This window comes from Pseudochaenichthys georgianus, chromosome 9 (assembly GCF_902827115.2).
Source record: "Pseudochaenichthys georgianus chromosome 9, fPseGeo1.2, whole genome shotgun sequence".
NCBI lineage: Eukaryota > Metazoa > Chordata > Actinopteri > Perciformes > Channichthyidae > Pseudochaenichthys > Pseudochaenichthys georgianus.
This window is the reverse complement of record NC_047511.1, coordinates 853082-865677: the sequence shown is the minus strand read 5'-3', so window position 1 is coordinate 865677 and position 12596 is coordinate 853082. Positions and strand designations below refer to the sequence as shown.

Sequence of the window (12596 nt, the reverse complement as noted above, 5' to 3'; positions counted from 1 at the left end):
GATACATAAAGAGAGAGAGGAGATACAAGAGCTACATCAAGAGAGAGAGGAGATACAAGAGCTACATAAAGTGAGAGAGGAGATACAAGAGCTACATAAAGAGAGAGAGGAGATACAAGAGATACATAAAGAGAGAGAGGAGATACAAGAGCTACATAAAGTGAGAGAGGAGATACAAGAGATACATAAAGTGAGAGGAGATACAAGAGCTGCATAAAGTGAGAGAGGAGATACAAGAGATACATAAAGAGAGAGAGGAGATACAAGAGCTACATAAAGAGAGAGAGGAGATACAAGAGATACATAAAGAGAGAGGAGATACAAGAGATACATAAAGTGAGAGAGGAGATACAAGAGATACATAAAGTGAGAGAGGAGATACAAGAGCTACATAAAGTGAGAGAGGAGATACAAGAGATACATAAAGAGAGAGGAGATACAAGAGATACATAAAGAGAGAGAGGAGATACAAGAGATACATAAAGAGAGAGAGGAGATACAAGAGATACATAAAGAGAGAGAGGAGATACAAGAGATACATAAAGAGAGAGAGGAGATACAAGAGATACATAAAGTGAGAGAGGAGATACAAGAGATACATAAAGTGAGAGAGGAGATACAAGAGCTACATAAAGAGAGAGAGGAGATACAAGAGATACATAAAGAGAGAGAGGAGATACAAGAGATACATAAAGAGAGAGAGGAGATACAAGAGATACATAAAGTGAGAGAGGAGATACAAGAGATACATAAAGAGAGAGAGGAGATACAAGAGATACATAAAGTGAGAGAGGAGATACAAGAGATACGTAAAGAGAGAGAGGAGATACAAGAGATACATAAAGTGAGAGAGGAGATACAAGAGATACGTAAAGAGAGAGAGGAGATACAAGAGATAAATAAGTGAGAGAGGAGATACAAGAGATACATAAAGTGAGAGAGGAGATACAAGAGATACATAAAGAGAGAGAGGAGATACAAGAGATACATAAAGTGAGAGAGGAGATACCAGAGATACATAAAGAGAGAGAGGAGATACAAGAGATACATAAAGTGAGAAAGGAGATACAAGAGATACATAAAGAGAGAGAGGAGATACAAGAGATACATAAAGTGCACGAGGAGATACAAGAGATACATAAAGTGCACGAGGAGATACAAGAGATACATAAAGTGCACGAGGAGATAGCCCTGTGTTAAAGTGCATTTAGCGGTGATCATTGACCTTTGAACCCATTGAGAGTGGGACGACCCCGTGTCTCAGCTGGGAGGCTCCTCCTCTCATGCGGCTTTCACACCAGCGCTTTTCCCTTTCTCGCTCCGAGCGGGACCTTTTCTGGTTTCAGCTCCGGTTTCCCTTTGCAGCTCCCGCTCTGTGCACACCGCCCACTGGCGCCCCAGAGCTGCCCCTGCTGCGTCATGGCGTCACCGTTTACATCTCTGATTTGCTCCCCAACGGCAGCTCACAACAACAACAACAACAACAGCGTTGGGTCGATGATCGTGTTGCTTTTAATCACACGAAGCCAGAATAAATTGAATAACGACTTCTCCAACCTTATACTTTTCTCCAGAGTGCCGTGGTTCATTGTTTATTAATGTGTTTCTGCAGCATTTACCGACCGCTGCAGTGCTGCTCTTCCACAGGAGTTTATTCTCCCGTTAGCTCCCGGTTAGCTCACACTGCAGCGGCCGCTCTAAAGTATTCACTGTCCGACTCACACAAGCAGCTGATGCATATCCCCAGTTCCCCTTAGCCTAAGTGAATGTGTGTCAGTCTGAATTGACACGGTTTGGTATCACAACGCTGTTATGAAAGTTTCTCTGGTATAAAACGGGTGATGTTGGCATAGCAACCGAAGCTAAACTGACTACTTGCATCCGATAGCTGCGATAATACAAAACAACACGTCTGCCTCTCTCCACAATGATCGATAACAGTGAACGGATGGTCAAAGTAAGGCACAAATAAACAGAATCACACGAAGCCTGGTTAGTGCTGCCTGACTTTATAAAGTGTGTTTATAGGCACTACTGCTTGTAGGAGTTTACCCCAGTGGACGAGAGGGTCGCCTCCCTACGCCTGCAGGTTATGGGGGGAAAACTCTGACTGTTGTGTGTGCTTATGCACCAAACAGCAGTTCAGAGTATACGGCCTTCTTGGAGACCCTGGAAAGAGTCCTTTATGGGGCTCCTGAAGGGGACTCCTTAGTCTTGCTGGGAGACTTCAACGCACATGTGGGCAATGATGGAGACACTTGGAGGGGCGTGATTGGGAGGAACGGCCCCCCTGATCTGAACCGGAGTGGTGGTTTGTTACTGGACTTCTGTGCTAGTCATGGATTGGCCATAACAAACACCATAAGGATGCTCATAAGTGTACGTGGTACCAGAGCACCCTAGGCAGAAGGTCCATGATCGATTTCGTTATAGTATCATCGGACCTGAGGCCGTATGTTTTGGACACTCGGGTAAAGAGAGGGGCGGAGTTGTCAACTGATCACCATCTGGTGGTGAGTTGGGTCGAGTGGCGGGGGAAGCCTCTGGATAGACCTGGTAAGCCCAAACGTGTAGTTCGGGTGAACTGGGAACGTCTGGAGGAGGCCCAAGTTCAGGAGGCCTTCAACTCAACCCTCCGGCGGAGCTTTTCGGGCATTCCTGTGGAGGTTGGGGACATTGAACCAGAGTGGTCGGTGTTCAAAGCCTCTATTGCCGAAGCCGCGGCGGGGAGCTGTGGTCTCAAGGTCCTAGGTGCCTCAAGGGGCGGTAACCCTCGAACCTCCTGGTGGACACCGGTGGTCAGGGAAGCCGTCCGACTGAAGAAGGAGGCCTTCAGGGATTTGTTATCCCGGGGGACTCCCGAGGCAGTTGCAAGGTACCGACAGGCCCGAAGGGCAGCAGCCTCATCCGTGGCCGAGGCAAAGCAGCAGGTGTGGGAGAAGACATGGAGAAGGACTTTCGGGCGGCACCAAAGTTGTTCTGGAAAACTGTCCGACACCTCAGGAGGGGGAAGCAGGGAACCATCCAAGATGTGTACAGTCAGGATGGGACGTTGTTGACCTCAACTGATGGAGTGTTAGGGCGTTGGAAGGAACACTGTGAGGAACTCCTGAACCCGACAACTCCGCCCTCTATGTTAGAGGCAGAGCTCAAGACAGGGGATCAACACCAATCTCCCGGGGGGAGGTCACTGAGCTCGTCAAACAACTCCACAGTGGCAAAGCCCCGGGGGTGGATGAGATCCACCCAGAAATGCTGAAGGCTCTGGGTGTTGAGGGACTGTCATGGTTGACACGTCTCATCAACGTTGCGTGGAAGTCGGAAACAGTACCGAAGGAGTGGCAGACCGGGGTGGTGGTTCCCCTTTTTAAAAAAGGGGATCAGAGGGTGTGTGCCAATTACAGAGCATCACACTACTCAGCCTCCCCGGGAAAGTTTACTCCAAGGTACTCGAAAGGAGGGTCAGGCCGATTGTCGAACCTCAGATTGAGGAGGAACAATGCGGATTCCGTCCTGGTCGTGGAACGACGGATCAGCTTTTTACTCTCGCAAGGATCCTGGAGGGGGCTTGGGAGTACGCTTATCCGGTCTACATGTGTTTTGTAGACTTGGAGAAGGCGTATGACCGAGTTCCCAGGGAGTTACTGTGCGAGGTGCTGCGGGAGTATGGGTGAGGGGGTCTCTACTCAGGGCCATCCAATCTCTGTACTCCCAAAGCGAGAGCTGTGTCCGGGTCCTCGGCAGTAAGTCGGACCCATTTCCGGTGAGGGTTGGCCTCCGCCAGGGCTGCGCTTTGTCACCAATCCTGTTTGTAATATACATGGATCGGATTTCGAGGCGTAGTCGTGGGGGAGGGGGTCTGCAGTTCGGTGGACTAAGGATTGCACCACTGCTTTTTGCAGATGATGTGGTTCTGATGGCTTCATCGGTCTGCGATCTTCAGCACTCACTGGATCGGTTCGCAACCGAGTGTGAAGCGGCTGGGATGAGGATCAGCACCTCCAAATCTGAGGCCATGGTTCTCAGCAGGAAACCGATGGACTGTCCACTCCAAGTAGGGAATGAGTCCTTACCCCAAGTGAAGGAGTTCAAGTATCTCGGAGTCTTGTTCTCGAGTGAGGGAACAATGGAGCGTGAGATGGGCCGGAGAATCGGAGCAGCGGGAGCGGTACTGCAGTCGCTTTACCGCACCGTTGTGACGAAAAGGGAGCTGAGCCAGAATGCAAAGCTCTCTGTCTACCGGGCCATTTTCGTTCCTACCCTCAGCTATGGTCATGAAGGATGGGTCATGACCGAAAGAACGAGATCGCGGCTACAAACGGCCGAGATGGGTTTCCTCCGCCGGGTGGCTGGTGTCTCCCTTAGGGCTAAGGTGAGAAGTTCGGTCATCAGGGAGGGACTCGGAGTTGAGCCGCTCCTCCTTCGCGTCGAGAGAAGCCAGTTGAGGTGGTTCGGGCACCTAGTTAGGATTCCACCTGGGCGCCTCCCTAGGGAGGTGTTCCAGGCACGTCCAGCTGGGAAGAGACCAAGGGGAGGACCAGGTGGAGGGATTATATCTCTTCCCTGGCCTGGCAGCGCCTTGGGATCCCCCAGTCAGAGCTGGTTGATGTCGCCAGGGAAAAGAAAGTTTGGGGCTCTCTGCTGGAACTGCTACCCCCGCGACCCGACCACGGATAAGCGGGAGAAGATGGATGGATGGATGGACTGCTTGTAGGCAGGCATAACAGTCGACCCATGTTCAGGGGAGGTGGGTTTAGTTTCCTGCACGCCTCGACGTAAGAGAGACGTAAGCGACGCCACCTCTTAGCTCCGAAGCTCTTGCCTCTAGACCGACAATTTTTTGGAGCTGGAAGTGAACCGGATTCCGGAGCTAAGAGCCGGCGCAGCTGCGGTGTGAACAGGAAAACCCGGCGCTTTTCAGCTCCAGCTCCGACCCGGAGCTGAAAAAGCGCTGGTGTGAAAGGGGCAAAAGAGCTGCCTTTAACGGCGAGGACATTTTGTCCAAAAGTGGTCCGTCTGCGGTGGACCTCACAGTCTCCTCTGGTGTCTGACCTGGTGCAGCGTCAGTGTGTTTCTGTGGATGAATTCCCCTAAGGGGGGGGGGGGCAGTCCATGTAAACATTTATAAATAAACGGCGTGACGCCGCCTCTGCTGTCCTGATAGAAACGATGCATCTTTGATCCGTTGTTGTGTTGGCCAAATGGAGACAGCATGACAGCACAGGCAGATATTCCCAGCAGCCAGGTCCAGTAATAGAATACTTATTTCCAGCTTGTTCAAACATCAATGTAAACGTCAGAAATCTGCGTCAGTTCCTTCGAATCAAAGAGCAAGACCTTCTCTCTAGTCAAAATACTTCCATATGTCATTAAGCACAACATAGAGATTCCCTGTGCAAGATCATTTTGACTCTTAAAACACGAAGAGTCCAAATGAGAGTCAAACTATATAGTATAGTGTTTTAAGAGGATACAGACCATGATATGCAGCTTCCCTATGGACCAACACCAAAGGCATTCATTTAGTCTGGCGGTCCGTGATGTGTTAACGTGTTGCTAAATGGAGCTGTGCCTGCATCTGCTCCACACTCTTTAGTTGGCATTATTCCGGCTGATGGAAGTATGAGATACGAGTGGATGGAACCCTGTTCCACTCGGCATCTACAGATGTGAGTGTGATGGGTTTATGATAGAAATACAGAACACAGCCTGCCAGATTGTGCTAGTTAATACTAGTTATTATATGTTACTACTTTGGAAAGCAGAAGTACAGTATTGTAAAAATATGGGGTTAAATATGGGGATAACGGCTAAAATATTTAGACCGTGTATGAAACACAGCAGCAAAGTTATACATGCTTTTTTTAAATATGCCACTATACTTTTTTGAAAACATGGATATTGGGTTAATTCAGCAGTCTGAAATGATGCGTTACGGTGATCAACATTTCCGGTGAGGGCGAAGCAGCCGAGTGTGCTGTCTGGAGTGTCCAGGGACGTGGCGTGAATCTAGCACAGTGATGCTATGAGCTAAAGGCTAACCCTAGCATGCTATCATGTTAACATTGACGATATGACGATGCTGATGTTTGAAGAATGTTAAACACGTTCCTCATTTTAATTAGTGTGATAACATGCTAACATATGCTAAGTAGCACCACAAGTACGGCTGAGGCTGATGGGGATTCTTTTGCAGATGTTTAAGTCGATTGATCAAAGAAGGGTTCCTCCGCTGGGGACAGAAGACTCCTTGGCATCCAGAGGCCTACCATTCAAGTGTTTCAAACCAAACATGACACATTTACATATATGTTCTCCTGTGGGCTCATGTTTACAATACTCTAGTATGGCGCCATGGCTGTAATGAAACATTGATTTGCATGTGCCACTGCAGTGGATGCATTACTGCCATTACTCTGCATTGGTCGCAGTGTCTGATACTATTATTTGATTTGCTCAACAGATATGAGGGCACAATTCTTACCCTGTCGTTTAACCTTCCTTCTTTTGTTATCATTCTAAAAAGGAAGACATGCTCCAGATCTGGTTTGGAGCATGTCTATCAAGATGCTTGTGCACTGGAATGGTTATTTTTGGCTGAAACATCTGTAAAGTCATGACAGGGGATAAAACCCATTGCTTGTTTTCAGCGGTAACCAAGATATCAAGTATCAGCACCTGTGTACCAGAATATTTGGTTGGATAAAAAGATGTTGTGAATTTTGTAAATGATTACATCCATACGAGTCTGAAACAATCCTTCCAGAGGGAGGGGGCTGCTGCAAAGGCCCTGTCCTCCCAGGTCCAGAGCGTGGTCCTGATGGGCTGCAGTAGGTCAGCGTCGGGTGGGGGTGTGTGGTTTGATGAGGTCACTGAGGTGGGGGCCAAAAGCAATAGTTTAAAGTCAATGCGGTGGGGGGAGCCAGTGGAGGAGGATGGGGGTGATGTGGTCGGAGCGTCGGGTGGAGGCGGTGACCCCTGGATCTATTTGTTGGCTCTCAGCTGCTCTGTCAGTGAATGGATCTGCATCTCTAACTCAGAACGTTGGCTTGGTTTGGTACAACTCCATCGCCACCCAGCGCCACTGGCTCTGGAGGATGTGGGGGCATTATGCTCACACAAAACAGCTTGATGGAGCTAGTGTTTTTCTCACTTGTTTGAGTTAGCAGTCTCCAGTCTTCGAGCTCAGCTTAGTTTGCGATAGGGCCGACACATTTATAATTTCATTTTTCAATCATTTCAGGTTACACTGCCAACGCAGAAAGAAATTCCTTTGAGCGGCGACCTCCAACACGATTCTGGCTGAGATGTTAAACTATCATTTTTCACAATCTTTTTGATTATTTGATTATACCATGCCAGTTAACAAGCTCCACGGCATTCCCACCTCACCTGACTACATGAGTAGGAATGTCTCTGAATATCTGGACGTGTCCGTGCTTGTGTTGAGGAGGAGGATCATGCTCTGCTGACGTGCACACCCTTTCACACCCAGCAATGCAACTAAACCTGCTGAGTGCAGCAGACACTCACCTCTGGGGCGTTACAGTGGTGACCACTTCCTGTTGCTCAGATCATGCCTGCTGCCTGCTCTCGGTTAAGCTTCATCGCTCATGTCACAGTGACCTACTTAGCACCTGGCACAGAGCAGCCACACCCCAGCCCCCCCATGACGTGCACACGCTCTAATATGACTCTTTATCCTGTCTAATCGTATTCATATCTAATATGTAATCTCTTGAGTATGTTGGTGGTGAAGAGCATGAAGCAGGGCTGTGTTATGGTGACACTGGACTGGAGTTTCTTGATTAGCAGCACATTTAATTTGCTGTATAGATAATTCTCCAACAGTTTCTTATTTGAGATTCTTCTGATCCTGAATGAATGTGCAGAAGACGCATCAACACTTGGTGTCCTTTTTCCTTACTCTAGTAGAAAGGCGCTGATGAATATCGCTAACTGACGTGTGATCTCATGACTCACACCGCCAACAATATTGACTTTTGAGGACGCAATCATTTTCAGCTTTTAGATTATGATGACATTTTGAAATCCAGCACTTTTTCTCACTCTGTGTAACCGTTGGAAACGGTCTCTCTGACTCCACAGCATTAGGGTCATGATGCCGCATGCACATATGTGTTGTTATTGGTGTGTGTGTGTGTGTGTGTGTGTGTGTGTGTGTGTGTGTGTGTGTGTGTGTGTGTGTGTGTGTGTGTGTGTGTGTGTGTGTGTGTGTGTGTGTGTGTGTGTGTGTGTGTGTGTGTGTGTGTGTGTGTGTGTGTGTGTGTGTGTGTGTGTGTGTGTGTGTGTGTGTGTGTGTGTGTGTGTGTGTGTGTGTGTGTGTGTGTGTGTGTGTGTGTGTGTGTGTGTGTGTGTGTGTGTGTGTGTGTGTGTGTGTGTGTTCAGCTGGAAGAAAGAGGACTGTTGATCTCGCAGCCTTATCCCTAGCAGTGCCCTCGCCCCACTAAGCATGGCCCCGGGCCCTCATTTGCATTAAGTGCAGTTGTTTGAACAAAGCCCGGCTTGTATGAAGACCCACGCACACGCTCATGGAAAGTGCTCCCAGTCACTTGGGATTTACTTCAATTGTTGTGAAGTTATTGTCCTCAGATGAAGTCTGAGTCCGTTGTCTGGGTGGAGCGCTGCTCAGGCTTTATTCAGCGTTAGGGAATGACCTTGAGTGTGGGCGGGATCTGAGAGCCATGGATGATTTCTCACTGGGAAGAAATAAAGCCTCTCCTATTCCCACATGTATGAAGGAGCATGCAGTAACAGACAGCTCCGAAGGATGCTGAGAGCGCAGATCCCAGCAGGAAAAGACACTAAGTTATTCATGTGTGTATTATTGCAGAAGAGCTCAAATGGAATTGGATTTAACTGCTGGAGCATTATCCACTGATATGTCCTTAGCTGATACCAATCATACTGTAACACCATGAAGCCAACTCAAGGTCTGATTCCTTGGTCTGGTTCTATTCACATCGACTGATACTGGGTTTATTGGAATGACTGTGTGCTGAAGTCACTGGAGCTGCTGATGAGTGGTGGGGTGGCTGTGACTGGGGGAAGCAGCAGTGAGGCAGATGGGGCATCTCACAGGATGCTCAGCGTCTCTCGGCTCTTATTGCTGTTGGGAAATTGCACAGCTGATTTTCATAATTACAATTGTGAGGAGCACTGCGTGTGAATGTTGGAGTCTGGCTCCAGTCCGTCTGCGTTTCCACTCGGCACCTCTATCTGATTTGTTTCAGATGCATGGACTCTATTTTTTGTCTGCTAAAAGTAATTTAAATAAAAAGTGCACCGTGTAGTTTTTGTATTATCTAATATATAGAACTGTACAATGTATTTTAAAAGACAAAACGATGTAGAACTTTTGTAATATAATTTAATTATTGCTTCGATCAGCAAATACTACATTTGTGTGTCAGCAGCAACAATTTCAGAGATGAATATCTAAATAAGCCCAAACTATGAGTAGCGTTTTTATATTGTGTGCTTCTGCACACGAGCAGCAGGCCGAGCTGCACATGCCAACATGTTGGGGGAGAAGGATGTGAGTGTGCTTCCCACAAGCTTCATACCTGGAACAGGTTGGAGAAAGCAGCTGGGTGATTGGAGAACCTGTGGGAAGTCAAGTGTGGAATCACCATGACGGGTGGCGCAGTGGTCTGTGCATCCGATCATCAGATCAAGGGGGTGCTGGGGAACTCCAGTTCGAAACCCGCTCCCGCCCCCACTGCGTCAGGCCGTTGTGTCCTTGGGCAAGACACTTCACCCGGAGTTGCTCCTGTGGGTATTGTCCACAGTACATGTATGATACTAATGTGTACTTGTAAAAGCGCCTCGATGACCTCGAGGCGTGAAGATGGACGGTGTGGCGCAGTGCGCTGGGTGAAGCCCGACGCAGTCTGCGTCTGTAAAGCCGGTGTGTCCTTGGGCAAGACACTTCACCTGAACTTGCTCCTGTGGGTATTGTCCACAGTGACCATTGCATGTGTGTTATATGTGTAATGTGTGTATATGTAAAGCGCTTTGAGTCATTGAAAAAGCGCTATAATAAATGTAAGGAATTATTATCATGACAGTCTGGACATCAGCTGCCATGATGGCATTCCAGAAGCAAACGCACTCGGCTCACATCCCACTGACACATCTGTTCTCCTGATCGTGTTGTGTGTTCTGCCTCTTTCAGCTCAGGGATATGTGTGTGCAAGACCGGAGTGTATGGACCCAAATGTGACGAATGCCACCCGGGGTTCTTCTACTTCAGCAGCACTGGCTGCCGGCCCTGCCAGTGTCAGAACCACACCAACTCCTGCCACCCACAGTCGGGTGAGTCCATGTGTTACTGCTAGGCTGATGCACTACAGAGTGGGCCAGGAATGAGTCCTGGAACCCGCAAATGAGTTAGCATGTGACCGCTTCCAGGTCCCTCTTTATTTTGTGCAATCATTCAAAATCCAGCAATTCAGCACTCATGATTGTTATAAAATAGAAGAAGAGAAGTACTCAGATCTTGTACTTGAGTAAAAGTAGAAGTACTCAGATCTTGTACTTGAGTAAAAGTAGAAGTACTCAGATCGTGTACTTGAGTAAAAGTAGAAGTAGGAATACTCTATACAGTAAAAGTCCTGCATTCAAAATGTTACTCAAGTGAAAGTAGAAAGTATTCTCATCAAAATATAGTGAAAGTAGCGACAGTAAAAGTAGTCGTTGTTTGATTGGTCCATTTCAGAATAATATCTATGATACGTTTTATAATGATTGATCATGAAAGTGTTCTCAAAGCTGGTGAAGGTGCAGCTAGTCTGAAGTACTTTGTAGACTGCAGGGTAGCTGGTGGACTTACTCCAGGTGGAACTAAAGTCTGATTCAACACTTGGTTAGATTTCACATCATTCATCCACATCTGTGAAGTAACTAAAGTATTAAATACATGTAGTGGAGGAACAGTACACCATTTACCTCTGAACTGTAGTGGAGTAGAAGTACACCATGTACCTCTGAACTGTAGTGGAGAAGAAGTATAATGAAATATAAATACTCAAGTAAAGTACAAGTATCTCAACATTTTACTAAAGTACAGTACTTCAGTAAATGTACTTAGTTACTTCCCACCTGTGGAAACAGGTGATACATTTATACAATATGCTTTGTTATAGATTAAACTGCCATCAAGTATATTAATGAGATAGAATTATCCTATCGTCGAAAATAATGTCAGCATCTTTTTGTTAGACTGTCTTTAGTGACATTCATTTAATGCAGGGGTGTCAAACTCAAGGCCCGGGGACCAAATCCGGCCCGCAACTTCATTTAATGTGGCCCCGCAAGAGCATGCAAAGAATATAATACGTGTATTATACCAGTGGTTCTCAAACTTTTTTCAATAATGTACCCCCTTCGGAATTTTTTTTTCAGCCAAGTACCCCCCGATCAGCGCAAAATTTGCGCAAAAAGATTTGTTAGGGAAAAGATGCCTATATAAAGAGGTACAGCGCTGCTGCACCCTCAGCAACATACACTAAGAGTTAGACCTAACACACTTAGCTAGTTGATCTACTCTGGAACTAGCTAAACTAGTTATAAGAAATATGTGTGTTCTTTACTGTCGGGCCACTTATTACAGGTTCAGCGAGCTGCACGAGACTGACGGGCTGTACACACCTTCCGGCGCAGACTGAAAACTCATCTCTTTCGACTCCACCTCGAGCGATAGAACTATTAACAAAGCACTTATATACTAACAAAGGACTGGCTTACCTAAAGCCAGTTGAGTAGCACTTGAAATGTTTTGGCTCTATGAAGCCTGATGTACTTTATGATTCTGTTTTCTTCAAGTTTGTATTTTGTTGGTCGAACGCACTTATTGTAAGTCGCTTTGGATAAAAGCGTCAGCTAAATGCAATGTAATGTAATCTAATGAGAAGGAGAGGAAAAGAGAGCACCCCGTTTATTTTTCCCATGTTATTATCCAGAGTTTCTGTAAACTTTGAATAAAGTAGTTAATCTACTATTAGTAGTTTGTTTAAATGCATTACTTATGTTTTTTTTTTTCATTAACATGAAATAAATCTCACGTACCCCCTGCGGTACTCCAACGTACCCCTAGGGGTCCGCGTACCCCCATTTGAGAACCACTGTATTATACGGTTACATGCCACTTTACAGAGGCACGTTGCCCATAAACTACATGTCCCACAATGCATCTTGTTTTGTGACATGCGCACTGAAGAGACTTGCAACGTAGTTAATTATGAAGTTATTACCCTATCCGATAATAATCCAATGCAGAGGAAATTATGTATTATAATACATTATTTTATATATATATTATATATTTATATATTCTTAAACTCACAACCGGCCCTTTGAGTGCAACCATAATGCTGATGTGGCCCGGGATGAAATTGTGTTTGACACCCCTGATCTAATGTATCATTATTCATTCACCATCAGCTTTGTGATGTGTCCATATCTCCTCTCTGAAACCCTAAGACAATGACATGCTGATTGGTGCCTTTATGGACCGCAGCACGTTGTATGTGGTTCCTTTGCATGAGGACTTTGAGTTAGAACTCTGAAGCTCA

At 46.6% G+C, this 12596-nt stretch overlaps 1 protein-coding gene across 1 annotated transcript in view; it reads left to right on the top strand.

The window, feature by feature from the left end:
- LOC117452385 (multiple epidermal growth factor-like domains protein 9) overlaps positions 1–12596 on the top strand; it is a 49000-nt gene that overhangs the window by 17520 nt on the left and 18884 nt on the right. Inside the window, 1 exon segment of the mRNA XM_034090985.1 lies at positions 10199–10338. Coding sequence (XP_033946876.1) covers positions 10199–10338 — 140 coding nt within the window.